The sequence below is a fragment of the Rhinopithecus roxellana genome, chromosome 13 (genome assembly GCF_007565055.1).
Source record: "Rhinopithecus roxellana isolate Shanxi Qingling chromosome 13, ASM756505v1, whole genome shotgun sequence".
NCBI classification, from domain to species: domain Eukaryota; kingdom Metazoa; phylum Chordata; class Mammalia; order Primates; family Cercopithecidae; genus Rhinopithecus; species Rhinopithecus roxellana.
The window spans coordinates 31,543,520-31,559,253 of NC_044561.1; the positions used below are offsets into that span (position 1 = coordinate 31,543,520).

Sequence of the window (15,734 nt, forward strand, 5' to 3'; positions counted from 1 at the left end):
TATTACGAGTACTCATTAATTCATATCCCCAAATACATTATTTTATATCCTGGCAAATAACAAAAATTTTAAAATGCAACAAATGTTCCCTGACTCCTACAAAATGAAAATACTTTCTAGATTCAAAAAACAGTGTTAAATCAGACTCAGAATAAGAGTAAGGGTGTGCTGCACCTGGGAACCATTTTGGGAGAAACATTTTCCAATATTTGGCAGCTCTTCTCATAGGTTAGTACAACAGAACCTTTAAAGAACATTGATGTTGTAAACATCAACTAAACATAAGCCATCATGAGAAAGAGAATCACTGCTAATTCTCTGGATTCATTCTAATGGTGAAAACATACTAGTTGAAAAAACTGGTGTAAGAAAAAATTTAAAAGTATGATGGCCTTAATATCTAGCTTTCATTGTTTTAACTCGTAAGATATCAAATGAGACAGAAAGCTTATGAAGATAAGATCATAAAATACAATGGTCATAACATGCTAACTTGGTGTTCTTCTGCTCTCATCCCATCCAATAAATAGCGAAGCAGCTCCTGGCTGTCTTGCTGCTGATAGCCTTTAAACCGCACTGCTCTGGAGAAAAACAAAAAGACGGAAAAGCAATCTTCAGTCTACTAAGATCTGAAGCTATTTTTAGAAAATCTTAGGATCATATCCCAAATCTCAGAGAGTTCTAGTTTCTTTTCTTTGTTTTTTTTTTTTTTGAGACGGAGTCTTGCTCTGTTGCCCAGGCTGGAGTGCAGTGGGGCGATCTCGGCTCACTGCAAGCTCCACCTCCCAGGTTCACACCATTCTCCTGCCTCAGCCTCCAGAGTAGCTGGGACTACAGGGACCCGCCACCACGCCCAGATAATTTTTTGTATTTTTATTAGAGACAGGGTTTCATTGTGTTAGCCAGGATGGTCTTGATCTCCTGACCTTGTGATCCGCCCACCTCACCCTCCCAAAGTGCTGGGATTACAGGCGTGAGCCACCACAACCGGCCAGAAAGTTCTAGTTTCTACAAATTCCTGTTTAGTCCACTAACACCGTTGGGAGATTTAACTATCACATAAAATATATGTTAAAATCCAAATGAAAAAAAACTATGCATTTTGTATACAGAGAGTTGACTAAATGTAATGCTATTAATATTTTTATATTTTAATATTAATATGATTTCTCAGCATGTGAAACACTAAAAGCACAATCAAAGTGGATACTCACTTTTTACAGACCTGAGAAAAGAGTTCTTTAGGTGTCACAATCCCCTTTTTGGTCTCTTGCATCTCATTAAGAAACTGGCTCATGGCTAAAGTAAGAGGGCCTGGAGGCTCAAGGTTTATTTCTAACGGTTCCTGAATATGGGAAAAGAAATTACTTTCTTCAGTCAAATTTTGGAATCATTGACTTTACTAAAATCTAATTAGTTAACATATACTGTCAATGTTCCTGACAGAACTGCCCTATTTAAAAGTTTAAAATGTACATCAAAAGATACAGAAACTGTTTGGTCACAGACTGTTTTATGCAGAATTCAGCTCTACTATTTTAGTTTTAGATTATCCGGAACACTTACTACCTAAGAATTGAAAGAGCCAAAGCAAAATGTAAATAATAAAAATGGATAAGGCAATATTTATTTGATTACACAGCTCTTAAGTACCTTAAAGATGTTAAAAATAATAAGGTAAGCCTAAGGCTTCACAAACATATACACGTTCCCAAGAAGGAAGCTTAACCCTCGAGCACAGAAAATCAGCGCATACACAGAGCAAACAGATGTAAAGGCTCCTCAAAACTTCTATTAGCCTGAAACTGTTCAACTTAGTAGCCTAAAGTAAAACAAAACCAAAACAGTGGAAATAAGTGTCAATTATTCAAAATAATTCAGAAAACAGACATTCAGAGAGGAAAGTTACAGATTAGAAAAGTTTAAAGAACATACTGTTAATGCCAAATCAGGTGGTTCGATTTTTACAATTGTTCCAGACATTTTCACTTCTTTTAGTAGTTCTCTAAGCACTGGTGTTTGTGACAAGTTCTAGCATGTAGGGTGAAAAAAAAAGAGAAAAATTACTTAAAGGCAAATCAACTCAAACACTTCTTAAGTGTCTATTCTATCAAAACAGAAAATCATGACCAACACTAAAATCTCTATTGTATCTGTACTCGGAAAATGAGAAGTTACAGACGCTTCTCTCCCGGCTCTATATGGGTCATAACTACTTCATTTCTGAACTTATTCATCACCTCAGTGGGGCACTCTCCCACCAGCCAATCAGAAGTAGCTATCCCCAATACTCCACCATGATTCTCTCACAACCACTTACCGCCACCTGTAGCTACATATTTGCTTCTGTATGAGGTTATCCTGTGTTTCCGCCGCCCAAGTGCAAGCTCCATGAAAGCAGCAGCAATATTTGTTTCAAACCCACTGCACCCGAGTGCTCACCAAACTGTCTTACTGTTATGCAATAAAACTTTCCTTAAGTTTTCTCTGGCCAGGCGAGTTGGCTCACGCCTGGAATCTAAACATTTTGGGGAGCCCAAGTGGGTGGACTGCTTGAGCCCAGAAGTTCAAGACTAGCCTAGGCAACAGGGCGAAACCCCATCTCTACAAAAGATACAAAAACTAGCTGGAAGTGGTGGTGCATGTCTACAGTCCTAGTTACTCTGGAGGTTAAGGTAGGAGGATTGCTTGAGCCCAAGAGGCAGAGGCTGCAGTGAGCTGAGATCGTGCCACTGCATTCCAGCTGAGTGACAGAGTGAGACCCTGTCTCCAAAAAAAAAAAAAAAAAAAAAAAAAAAAGTTTTCTTTGGATACATAGAAATAAATTACTTAGGGGGGAGTTAAGTAGCAGATTCTATAAGGAAAAGGATGGTTTTTTTTTTTAAAGGGAAAAAAATGACAATGTACCTGCATAACTGCATTGAAGAAACACGTGTTTCCCAAATTACTGAGTCCTTTCACAGTTATCTGAGAAAGAGAATTCATGGGAGGATTCTCTTTAGCCATGTTTTCCTTCTTTTCTCTCTCTTGTTCATTTTTACTCTCTTTTTCTAACTTTTTATTTTCAAGTTCAATATTTCCATTATCTTTCTCTGCTTTAAAAAAAGAAGAAGAAAACATTTGGCAAAATGTGTAATATGGTCATATCGAATGCAGACGTATACTTGGGAAACAGTATTTTAGAGTCTGTGAGTTTACCTAAAGACATTATTTCCAACCCACCCACCCATTTGATTTTAAATAAATACAGGTAAATTGCCATGCAAAAAACAAAACAAAACAAAAACCCAATAAACAACAAATACTCAGACCTAAAGTAAGCAATAGTTTGACAAATGAAACCAAACAGTATGTGCTTTGGTATAAATCTCCCTTTTTTACTGCACAAAAATTATTTACAAACGAACACATCTTACCTTGTAAAATTAAGAATATGAAACAATCAAGAACGTGGACATAAAATAAATTTTTTAATGAATTCTGTGGGTCAAAAATCAATCCTAAAGTAAAAAACAAAAGTAATTCTGGCTCTGACAAAGATACTTGTGACAATAGAAATTTAAAAAACATGCTTAAAGCAAACGCTGTACATCAGTCAATTATTTTAATTATGCATGGAAAGAACCTAAGAAATATCTGACCATTAGAAGGAATCACAAATGCTTTACTTTTATGTTATCCCAGCAAACAGACAGAAATCTTGCTATTACAAAATTACGACACTAAGAACAGTGTTAAGGCAAGTCTATAGTAAGCCTGGCTAGGGTTACGGGAACAGGTCTATTGGTCATTACCTTAGTCTATGGCCTTCATCACATCTGACTAGACCATTTATTACATCCCTTCTAACACCTGAAACTAAAAAGTTTCATAGTTTGAAATCAACCATAACTAATGTTACTCAGCTGTATGTAACACTAGGTAGTATAACAAATCTAAGTATCAGCAGATACATAAATCAACATTTGGTATATATTAAAGAAACAAATTATTTTACCTGGCTTTGGAGTTGTAATGCCAGCTTGTTTTCTAACATAATCAACCACTTGACCCAATTGGTTTGAACTACAATACTGGACCTCATTATCACATATATAACACCTGTGTCCCAAAAAAATCACAGAAAGAAAAATGACAAACTGACAACCAAAAAGGGGGAGATAAATAATAATTCCTGGAATCCAAAGTGTGTAACTGCCAACTTATTCTATTAAAGAAACTGAACATAAAAATTCTGTTTTCCTGAAGAAGACAGTGCATATTTACTCTGGTTTATTATTACTAAGATTTGCCAGAATTACAGCTGCATATAAGTAGTACGATGAAATACCCCAAATATTTTACTTTACTGGTTATAACATTGAAGTCAAAAGATTTTTCTACATATATTTTAAAATACAGAACTACACTAACAAAAATAACAACTTCTTTTTTGTTTTTTGAGACAGAGTCTCGCTCTGTCGCCCAGGCTGGAGTGCAGTGGCGCCATCTATGGTCACTGCAAGCTCCACCTCCCGGGTTCATGCCACCCTCCTCCTGCCTCAGTCTCCTGAGTAGCTAGGACTACAGGTGCCCACCACCACGCCCAGCTAATTTTTTTTTTTGATATTTTTAGTAGAGATGGGGTTTCACTGTGTTAGCCAGACAAAAGTAACAACATTTAAAATTGAAAGATGTCATTCAAGCTAGGCACAGTGGCTCATGCCTGTAATTCCAGCACTTTGGGAGGCCGAGGCATGCGAATCACGAGAGGATCACGAGGTCAGGAGTTTGAGACCAGCCTGACCAACATGTTGAAACCCTGTCTCTACTAAAAATACAAAAATTAGCTGGGCATGGCGGTACATGCCTGTAATCCCAGCTACTCGGGAGGCTGAGGCAGGAGAATTGCTTGAACCCAGGAGGCGGAGGTTGCGGTGAGCTGTGATCGCGCCACTGCACTCCAGCCTGGGCGAGAGAAAGAGATTCCATCCCCCCCCCCCAAAAAAAGATGTCATTCAGTGAAGACTACTGTGAAAATGATTTTTAAGAGGTAAAAATCTGTTTTAATGATGTTACGATGCAGCGTCTATGATATACCAGCCTGATATTTATTTTCACGCAAATTTATAGCCAAAATTTTATTACAATCTTGTTTATCTGAAATTTGTTCTTAGCGTCCCTATCTCCACTATATACCTTATAATATCACAAGCAACAAAAACAAAGGGGTAAAGATTCTTAAGTCTTCTATGTTACAATTTTTCTGTTTGTGCAAACGTCCAAGCAGAAGCTTCTCATAACACCACATTCTTCAGCTTTGTGAAAGTGATGGTATTTTAAAACATACTACAAAAATTTTAAATTGTTTTCTTCTTAAACATATTTAAACATTTCTATTCTCCAATATTTCAAATAATTTCCACCCAACAGGCAGAGGAAGCGAAACTCACCATACACTCCAGTTGTCCAAACTAAGAACCAGACAGTGAGGTTCAGATCTTGGTGTAAGATAGTGCTTCAAGGCATGCTGCTCCTGAGAATTTCTGCCACAGCCCTAAAAAAATCATAATCATAAACCTCAAAGCCATAAAAATTCAGCAAGAGGGGAGAATGCAAAATCTATCATAAACAAGGAAGTGGCTCATGAAACTCTGCCACTCTTACAATCTTGAAAAGAAAATGTCAGACTCCAGAATCAGCATTTTGTTAAAACTCAAATATGCACAGGCAACTGAGAACATTTAAGTCAAAAAGTATTTAGAAAACCATGCACTTGTTGGGTGCAGTGGCTCACACCTGTAATCCCAGTACTTTGGGGGGCCGAGGTGGGGGGATCACCTGAGAGGTCAGGAGTTCAAGACCAGCCTGACCAACATGGTGAAACCCCGTCTCTACTAAAAATACAAAAATTAGCCAGGCATGGTGGCATACGTCTGTAATCCCAGCTAATTAGGAGGCTGAGGCAGGAGAATTGCTTGAACCTAGGAGGCAGAGGTTGCCGTGAGCCAATATCATACCACTGCACTCCAGCCTGGGCAACAAGAGTGAAAACTCCATCTCAAAATAAAAAAAAAAAAAAAAGAAAACCATGCATTCAAAGTACTCTTCCTTTCCAACTTTCCAGCCCAAATTAAACCACACTAACGCAGTCACTCATGAAGTCTGGTTTGGATTCCTTAACAGTCTCCTAAACATTCCCCTAACTTCAGCCTCCTCCTTCACATGAATATTCTTTTAGTTTAATGTTCCTAAAACAAAGCTCTGTTCATATACAATTCAAAAATTATGAATTGCTCTCTTAAACCCCTAATAAACAAACCTGACATTCTCTGACCCCAACATATCTCTCCAGTGTTAACTCCACATTCTCTTATTCACATACCAATGACCAGCTAATAACACACCCAGCACTTTTCACAACTATGCAATTTTGTTCACATTATTCTATTTATCCAGAATCCTTTATGAACACTGCTACCTAACAAAATCCCACCAACTCTTCAAGATCTTGCTCAAAAGCCACCTCCTCCCAGAAGCCTATACTTATCTCCCAGCTGAGAAAATACTGTCTCCTTCCTTTAAACAAATTCTATAACATGGTGTAAATTCCTAGTGGCATTCCTTATTTTTTACCTTGTACTAATGTTACTGATATTTATCTTCATTCTCCCCTGAACTATAAATCCCAAAGGCTCAAAGCAATAGACTTAATATATTACCAAATATTCTAGAACACAGGAGGTGGTCAAAAAGCACTATTTAAATAAGTAAATGGGAGACTTGTACCTAAAAGATGTATAGGCTTATTCATGAAAGAACATGACCAAAACTCCTGCTTCCAGCTAGTCAGATCACTGCTAAGAAACATACCTTCACTGTGTATCTACTGGAACCAGTCTATCAACTTTTGGACCACAGTACAACAACCAGTCCTGTTTCTACTGCAGCTAGATATATACTTTGGAGAAGGAATATACATTGGTAGTTTCTAATTCCTTAACTATGATACCAAACACTATTGGCTTAATTTATCCCACTCAACATTTAATTCCAAAATAAATGAATTAACATTTGATATTATTTTTGAAAATTACATCATTTAAGATCATCTGAAACATACAATTGTCTTGAGACAACAGTTAAGAATCATTAGCTAACAGTGCCAAAAGTATCTCATGGGAAAAAAGTTAATACTGACTTGTCTTCCTCTTATGAATTAAAAAGGTAGCAAGTAAAATTTGTAACACAAAATACATTCCGAAAAATCGAAATAGCAAAGTATATTCATACTCACCATATGTATTTAAAAGGTTACAATTAAACCTTTCAAATACAAGTAAACAACATTCTTTCCTAACATACAGATTTTTTTAACTGACCACAATGAGATATCAGTATATAACTCTCACAACGGCTAAAATAAAAACCTGTGACAATTGCAATTGCTGGCAAAAATGAAGAAAATGAAGAAAAAGTGAATCATTCACACACTGCTAGTAAGAATATAAAAAGTAGAGTCACTGTGAAAAAACAGTTTGGCAGTTTCTTAAAAAACTAAACATTAAATTGCCATAGGACCCAGCAAGTGCACTCTTGGACATTTATCCTAGAGAAATGAAATCTAAGTTCACACAAAAACCTGTACACAAATGTTAATAGCGGCTTTATTTAAACACCAAAAAATGGGATCAGCCCAGATGTTGTCATTCGACAGGTAAACAGTAAAAACAAGCTGTGGTTCATATATACCATAAAATACACTCAGTGATTAAAAAAAGAACAAACTTGATACAGCTTTGATAAATCTTCAGGTGATTATGCTGAGTGAAAAAGCCAATCCTGGCTGGGCATTGTGGCTCACACCTATCATCTTAGCACTTTGGGAGGCCCAGGTGGGCAGATCACTTGAGTCCAGGAGTTTAAGACCAGCCTGTGCAGTATACCAAAACCACATCTCTACAAAAACTACAAAACTTAGCCATGAGTAGTGGCATGCAGGTGTAGTCCCTGCTACTCGGGAGGCTGAGGTGGGAGGATCACTTGAGCCTGGGACGTGAAGGCTGCTGTGAGCCATGATTATACCACTGAACTCCAGCCTGGGTGAGAGAGTGAGGCCCTGTCTCGAAAAAAGAAAAAGCCAATCCCAAAATGTTGCACACTGTATGACTCCATTTACATAACCTTTCTGACGAAGTGACTAAATTTAGAAATACAGAATAGAATGGTGGTTGCCAGGGGCTGGAGAGAGTGGTGGCAGTAGGGAGATGGGTATGAGCCATCCCTGTGATGTTCAACTATTTAGTATCATGACTGTGGTGGTGAATAATCTACACAGGTGACAAAAGTGTACAGAATGTAATACACATGTACACATACACATGCACAAAAGAGAAGTCAAACTCAGGAGATCTGATTGAGATTGGTGTGTTGTATCAATCTCAATATCCTGGTTGTGATATTAGACTCATTTTGTAAAATGTTACCATCTGATCAAAATGTGTAGGGATTTCTCTGTATTATTTATTAGATCTGCACATGGATCTATAACAACCTCAATAAGATTTTCAACTTGAAAACATATAATGAAAAAAAAAAAATCCTAACTGGGCACAGTGGCTCACGCCTGTATTCCTACCACTTTGAGCGAGCCAAGGTTAGTGGATCACTTGAAATCAGGAGTTTGAGGTCGGCCTGGCCAACATGGCAAAACCCCGTCTCTACTAAAAATACAAAAATCAGCCGGGCGTGGTGGCACACACCTGTAATTCCAGCTACTTGGAGACTGAGGCAGGAAAGCTGCTTGAACCTGGGAGGTAGAGGCTGCCGTGAGCCAAGATTACACCACTGCACTCCAGCCTGGGTGACAGAGTAAGACCCCATCTCAAAAAAAAAAAAAAAAAAAAATGGCTATCTGCCTCATCTTGAAGCCTCATGACTTCATGACTACTGCCTAGTAGCCCAATTTCCTAACATATAAGCTTAACTTGCCACCACTAAGGGTAACTGAGAGGCCCTGACTTTAGTACCACGGTAGTAACTGTGAGCTGGTAGAGCAGACACTGTGATGTGCCAGCCAGACATGCCCTCACTCCCAAAGATCAAGGTACTACTCATTCCCCCAGGTGCTGAGAATGTGGCCGGCTGAGAGCTCACAGTCTAGTCCATCCATTCCCAGGAATCGGTCTCAACAAAAGGGAGCTGCCTTGCTCAAGGTTACTTCCTGCTCTAGGGACAGGCCACATCCAGTGACTGGTCTATACACAGATAGAAAGGCCTACTTCCTTGCCTCAATTCAGGCAGAGATCACTGTGGGATTGGCTGAGACCCCACTGCCACTGCCTCTTCATTCAACTTCTCCCTGTGCTTAATCTTGCTTCCCTTACTTTTATTGGTGTGGTACCAGAGAATACTTCACCACCTATACACACACTTCAGACTCAGAACTGGTTCCCCAGAGAACACGATCTATGTTACCAGTATCCTTTTATCCATACTGTACTTTCAAGTAATACTTTCTAAAGTAAGTTCAAAGAGTTTTCTAAAATCTCATATTGATCTTAAAAGTAAGCATACCTGATGGCCACATTTAAGACATAACCAAACTGAAGGCTTTTCTTCTGTTTCTTCTTCAGCTTTATCTTTCACTTTATTGTCAGTCTTACAGTCTTGGCAAATATTCCATTCCACATTCACTAAAGCCTTTTTCAAGTTACCTTGTTCCAATCCTTTTCTAATGTGTCTGCACATAGGTTCTGTTAAAACAAATAATAAAGAAGGAATATATAAGGTCAAAAATGACTTTCTTCAGTTAATCTCAAAACTTACCCTTGATTCACATTTCAAAAATGAAATTTACTCTATAAAGTAACTGTTAGATATTCTGAACTTAAAATTGTTTGATGTTTGAATAATACAAGATGAATATGTGAGAAACAGATTTGATACAAATTTGTGAAGTTTCGCTTTCTTAAAGTCCTAAATATAACCACCACTGTCCCCCACTACAAATTCATTTCAATTTATTTGGCTAGTTCCTTTAAATTAAGGACCTTTATCATATTTATGATTCTCTTTATCTTTAAAGATTCGTAGAAAACATCCTTCAGTTGGCCGGGCGCGGTGGCTCAAGCCTGTAATCCCAGCACTTTGGGAGGCCGAGACGGGCGGATCACGAGGTCAGGAGATCGAGACCATCCTGGCTAACACGGTGAAACCCCCATCTCTACTAAAAAGTACAAAAAACTAGCTGGGTGAGGTGGCGGGTGCCTGTAGTCCCAGCTACACGGGAGGCTGAGGCAGGAGAATGGCGTAAACCTGGGAGGCGGAGCTTGCAGTGAGCTGAGATCCGGCCACTGCACTCCAGCCTGGGCGACAGAGCAAGACTCCGTCTCAAAAAAAAAAAAAAAGAAAACATCCTTCAGTCAATGGTACACCTACTACAGGGCAGGCACTGTGCCAGATGCTCAGGAGCCCAAAATTGACCAAGTCACAGCTCTTTTCTTTGAGTAGCTCACATTCCGGAAGGAAAGGCAGCTAAATAAATTAATGTATAAAAATCTCTGAAACATGGTGTAGCAGCAAAAGAAGAGAAGGCTAAAGTCACCAAAAGTGTCACAGGGGAGGTAATATCTGTGCAATCCTAGAAGATAATAATAGTAATAAAAATTGCTGATATTAATTAAATATGTTCTATGTACTTTGTTAAATGTTTTGCATACATTATCTCATTTAATCCTTACAATCACCCTAGAAGACACTATTATTCCCAAAGACAAATGAGAAAACTAAGATTTACTGCCCACATAACTACTGAGTATCTATGCCAGAATTTATACTCAAGTCTTTCTGACTTCATGGCTCACACTTTAAACTGTGACCTCAGGGAGTGAAGCGCAATCTGAAAATGCCAATGCCAAGAACAAAAACATGTAAAAGTGCATGCTGTCTCCCCAGATGATGGAGTTACACAATGTGTGAAAATGAGCAGTTGAACCTGAGGCTGAAAACTCTGTTGGAGCCAAGATAAGTAAAGAGCTTTGCAAATCACACTAAAGTGCTGAGTCGTTTCAGGAACATTGGAGGTTTAGAAACTAGTCAAGTGGCATAATTAGGTTTATGTCCAATGATCTTGCACCAAGAAAAGAAATATAAATGCAACTGAGATCAGGTGGAAAAACTACCAAATCTCAGTACTCAAAGAAATACAAACTGGAAAAAGAAGGTACCCTTTTTCAACTATCAAATCAGCACAGATTTTTACAGATGATACTAACCAGCGCTGATGAAGGTTCAGGGAAATGGGCACTTTTCTATGCTGCTAGGGGGCCTGGAAATTAGTAAAACATTCCTGGATGGCAATTTAGCAACAGAATCGAAAGAGCCTTGAAAATGCTGATACCCTTCGATTAAAAAATTATATATGTGTAGTAGGAAAATATTTAAATGTACACAGAGATTTAGCTATAAAGTTGTTTACTACTGAGCCATTCATAATACTAAAAAGTTAAAGATTACCTAAATCTGTAACAGTAGAAAATTATCTAAATAAATTATGAAATATCCATGGTCTTTGGTCAATGCAATAATATGCCATTAAAAATGTTGTTGAAGGTCCGGTACAGTACGGTGGCTCATGCCTGTAATCCCAGAACTTTGAGAGGCTGAGGCAAGCGGATCACTTGAGGTTTGGAGTTTAAGACCAGCCTGGCTAACACGGTGAAACCCCATCTCTACTAAAAATACAAAAATTAGCTGGGTGTGGTGGAACACACCAGTAATCCCAGCTACTCATGAGGCTGAGACAGGAGAATCCCTTGAACCCGCAAGGCAGAGGCTGCGGTGAGCTGAGATCATGCTACCGCACTCCAGTCTGGGCAACAGAGCCAGACTCTGTCTCAGAAAAAAAAAAAAAAAAAAAAGTTGTAGAAGGTTGGGCACAGTGACTTTTACGTGTAATCCCAGCACTTTTGGAGGCTGAGGCAGGCAGATCACTTGAGGCCAGGAGTTCAAGACCAGCCTGATCAACATAGGAAAACGTCGTCTCTATTTAAAAAAAAAAAATTAGCTAGCTGTGGTGGGATATGTCTGTAATCCCAGTTACTCGGAGGCTGAGGCACAAGAGAATCATTTGAACCTGGGAGGCAGAGGTTGCAGTGAGCTGAGATTGCACCACTGCACTCCAGCCGGGGTGCAACGAGACAGAACGAGACTCTTTCTCCAAAAAAAAAAAAAAAAGTAGAAGACTGTTAAATGACATATAGATTATAAACATTACATTAAAATGCAGATAACAATAATGTGCAGTTTTATACCATTTTCATATTTTAAAACATATTCACTTAGAGATATAAACATTAAAGATTCAGTCAATGAAATATACCTAAAGTTTCAGAGGAATCATCGATTGGAACAGTTTTTCCCTTTGTCCGTTTCTTTCCCATGTTGGCACTTTATGGATTACTTACTGACACAAAATAACAATCTAGAAAACAAGATAAAGTTAGCTTGAACAAAAAAGAAAGTATGTCTTATATTTCTCTAGGAGACAGTAAAATAATGAAGCCACATATATGATGCGTGTCTATCACACTGTAATTTATAAAGACCAATCACATATAATCATCTAATTTTCAATAGGAACTGAAGTAGATAGAATAGTTATCTCCCGTTTCTCATAGCGTAGGAAACTGATTCTTAACTGAAGTAGATAGAATAGTTATCTCCCCTATTTTTCATGGCATAGGAAACTGATTCTTAGCAAGCTTAAGAGGTTTTCAATACATGTAAAAGGTCAGGAGAGAACCCTGGTCTTCTTACACAGGTCTTGAACAGTCTCAGAACTTGATACTCTTAGGAAGCTGACTCCTCTCTACGTACATGTGAAATAATGGTGGCACTTTAATCAGAAAACTGATTTCCTTTCCTTCTAAGCTACTTTTCTTAGCTCTGCAGTCTAGGCAAATTAAATTGATAATTTCTCTAATAAAAATTAAAAATAATTCTGACAACAACCTCCTGAAGGGAGTTAGAAATTTTCCAACATAGCTTCAAAGCTAAATACAAAAAGTGATACACTGTTGTGCATTTTCCACACCAGGATTTCCTATGCATATCAGCTAAATGGAAATTGATTACAACTGCATTCTTGACTATTTACATTATTACATTATTGCCAAAACCACTTTGGAAAGCTGTGACAAATCTAGCTGCACATCACATCTTCACCTTTTTAGTCAACAATTCAAACTTAGAAAACAAGAAAAGTGCTAAAAGTACATACAGGTCTACCTATCTAGAATTATAGATTTTAAAAATAAATACAAAAAATAGCACCCAGGTTCTTGCTTCCAATCCAACTCACTCTAATCGGCGTGGGAGTTCAGTACTAGATTCATCTTCCAGTTATGCCATTTTTATCATATCATTCTCTTGATTGAAAGCATTTAACAGTTTTCCAGACCACACTCCCTAAACTTTAGCCTTTATAAATAGGCCCCATAGGTCTTTATAAATTTGGCCCCAATGCTCAGCTAATCCTGACTCTATTATGCCTCAACAACAACAATAACAAAAAACCCACTAAAATTATAATTATATAGTACTTTCGATCTTCAAAGTCCTTTCACAAACATTATCACATTGGATTTTCATAACAACACTTTAAAAAGACATTTCACTCAAGGAGAAAACTCAGGAAAAAAATGGTGAAAGATCACACAGGGTAACAAAAATGAGCTAAAAGGCAGGTGTTGTCTGGATGCGGTGGCTCACGCCTATAGTCCCAACACTTTCGGAGGTCGAGGTGGGAGGATCGCTTGAGGCCAGAAGTTCAAGACTAGCCTGAGCAACAACAAGGCGACACTCTATCTCTACAAAAAAAAATAGGTAAAACGCAGATGTTTGGGTTTCAAGACCACCACTTTTTACCTGCCAATCAAGTCAGTCTCTTTGTGTTTTTTTTTAAGACAGAGTCTTGCTCTGCCGCCTGGGTTCAAATGCTTCTTCTACCTCAGACTCCCGAATAGCTAGGATTACAGAAGCCCACCACCACGCCCGTCTAATTTTTGTATTTTTAGTAGATACGGGGGTTTCACCATCTTGGCCAGGGTGGTCTGAACTCCTGACCTCGTGATCTGCCCGCCTCAGCCTCCCAAAGTGCTGGGATTAAAGGCGTGAGCCACCGCGCCTGGCCAAGTCTGTCTCTTGTACTCCACTCCAAAACACTTTGTACCCTCTGTGCCTTGATGTCTTTGATTTCTAGCCGTAATGTTCTATCTATCTAAATCTTACCAATCTTGCAAGCTCTCCATTTCAAGGAAGCCTTAGACAATCATTCTACTCTAAATTAACCTCTCCACTGAACTTCTCTAGTATTTATGGTATGCTCCAGTCATCTTGTCCCCTTATCAGATATTCCAGTGAATTTCTTAAATCTTTATCTGGGTTTATCTTATTTCTCTAAGCAGAATCTAAAGTTCTTAGAAAAATAAATGGCTTCAGGCATAGCTTTGGAACTGCCTATAATATCTAGCATAATGTTTGTACATAGTAGATCCTGACGAAATACTTCTTGCATTTAAATAGAAAAATAGAATAGTACCTGAGGCATAAAGGATGATTATAACGTGCAAAGGTAGGTACATAAGAATGAAGCAAACAAGTTCTGGTGAAAAAGAAAAGAGTGAAGAATAAGAAGTCAGAAGTCTGCAGTAGTGAAGACAGCACTAGTAAATCCGGTTTTAGGATTGCAGCAGCTCAGACTCCATAGGAAACTTGAAAGACGAATTGTTTATTGCTGCAGGCAGAGGACATAGAGGGGTCACTCCAGTGCTGCGGAAAGAGCCCCAGTAAATTTCTGACAACTATAAAGGCAACTAATGAGTCATGAGGAGAGAATACTGTGACTTCCATCAGCTCTAAAACATCAATAAGCTTACTACACTTTTCAAGTAGTGTCATCGGATGAGTATTAGCGTCCTAGTGAAATGACTCTTTGCAGGACTCCGTACAAAATCTAAATCAAAGATAGTCTTGCCGCCTCTCATATTATTCCAAGTCTCTTCTCTCTCTGCCCTCCCAGTTGTCCCCTGCCTACTCGGTTCCATTAAAAATGTAAGCGTGTGGAAAACTTTGTCAGCAGGTCTTAACGTGGCTTTCAAGTTTTGCGTAGATCAGTCCTCTCCTAGGTGTAGTCAACCGGATAGGTGACAGATCCTGCTTTTCCTACCAGCAGTAAGAACACGGCTGCAAACCCAGCCCCAACCCATAGGGTAATCCCTGCCACGCGCCACCCACCCACTTGCTCGGCGCCTGCCACACCTCCCCTCTCCTCCGTTTCTAACTGCTCCGATCCCACCGGGGAACCTCGGGGTCCACGGGGTCGAGAAGGGCGCCAGCAGCGGCATCTCATTGGCCAGCTTCTGGAACTGACAAGACACGCAGCCAATGAGATCGCAGTACCGGAAGTAGCCGGGTTACGTGCTTAAGGAGTGGGGCCTTCAAGAAGAGAACGAAGTTGGGGCGGAAAACAGGGGCTCTCCCAGCGCAGGAGGTCAGGCGTGCGACGACTGCCAGGCAGTGGGACCAGAACTCACCCACGGCGACAGAGCCCATAACTGCATCCCCTCATGGGCCTTTGGGCTGGGCAGCCAGCTCCCTCTTCCTCCTGGTGACGAATTGAGAGCGACGGAGCCGAAGCCAGTGACCCCTGGAAAGCAACAACTTCCGGAACGCGGCATTATGGGAAGTGGCTA

At 39.2% G+C, this 15,734-nt stretch overlaps 1 protein-coding gene across 3 annotated transcripts in view; it reads right to left on the bottom strand.

Moving 5' to 3' along the window:
• Positions 1-15,734, bottom strand: part of USP16 (ubiquitin specific peptidase 16) — a 30,871-nt gene extending 15,137 nt beyond the window's left edge. The window contains exons 1-10 of one of the 3 annotated variants that reach the window (XM_010364932.2): positions 15,576-15,734; positions 14,582-14,644; positions 12,362-12,463; positions 9,556-9,734; positions 5,433-5,536; positions 3,998-4,101; positions 2,908-3,095; positions 1,936-2,031; positions 1,215-1,345; positions 494-581 (exon numbers count right to left, since the gene is read on the bottom strand). In XM_010364932.2, coding sequence (XP_010363234.1) covers positions 494-581; positions 1,215-1,345; positions 1,936-2,031; positions 2,908-3,095; positions 3,998-4,101; positions 5,433-5,536; positions 9,556-9,734; positions 12,362-12,422 — 951 coding nt within the window. In that variant the 5' untranslated portion in view covers positions 12,423-12,463; positions 14,582-14,644; positions 15,576-15,734. The remainder of the gene's footprint in view (positions 1-493; positions 582-1,214; positions 1,346-1,935; positions 2,032-2,907; positions 3,096-3,997; positions 4,102-5,432; positions 5,537-9,555; positions 9,735-12,361; positions 12,464-14,581; positions 14,645-15,575) is intronic. The other 2 variants (XM_010364933.2, XM_010364931.2) reach the window with 2 other exon arrangements.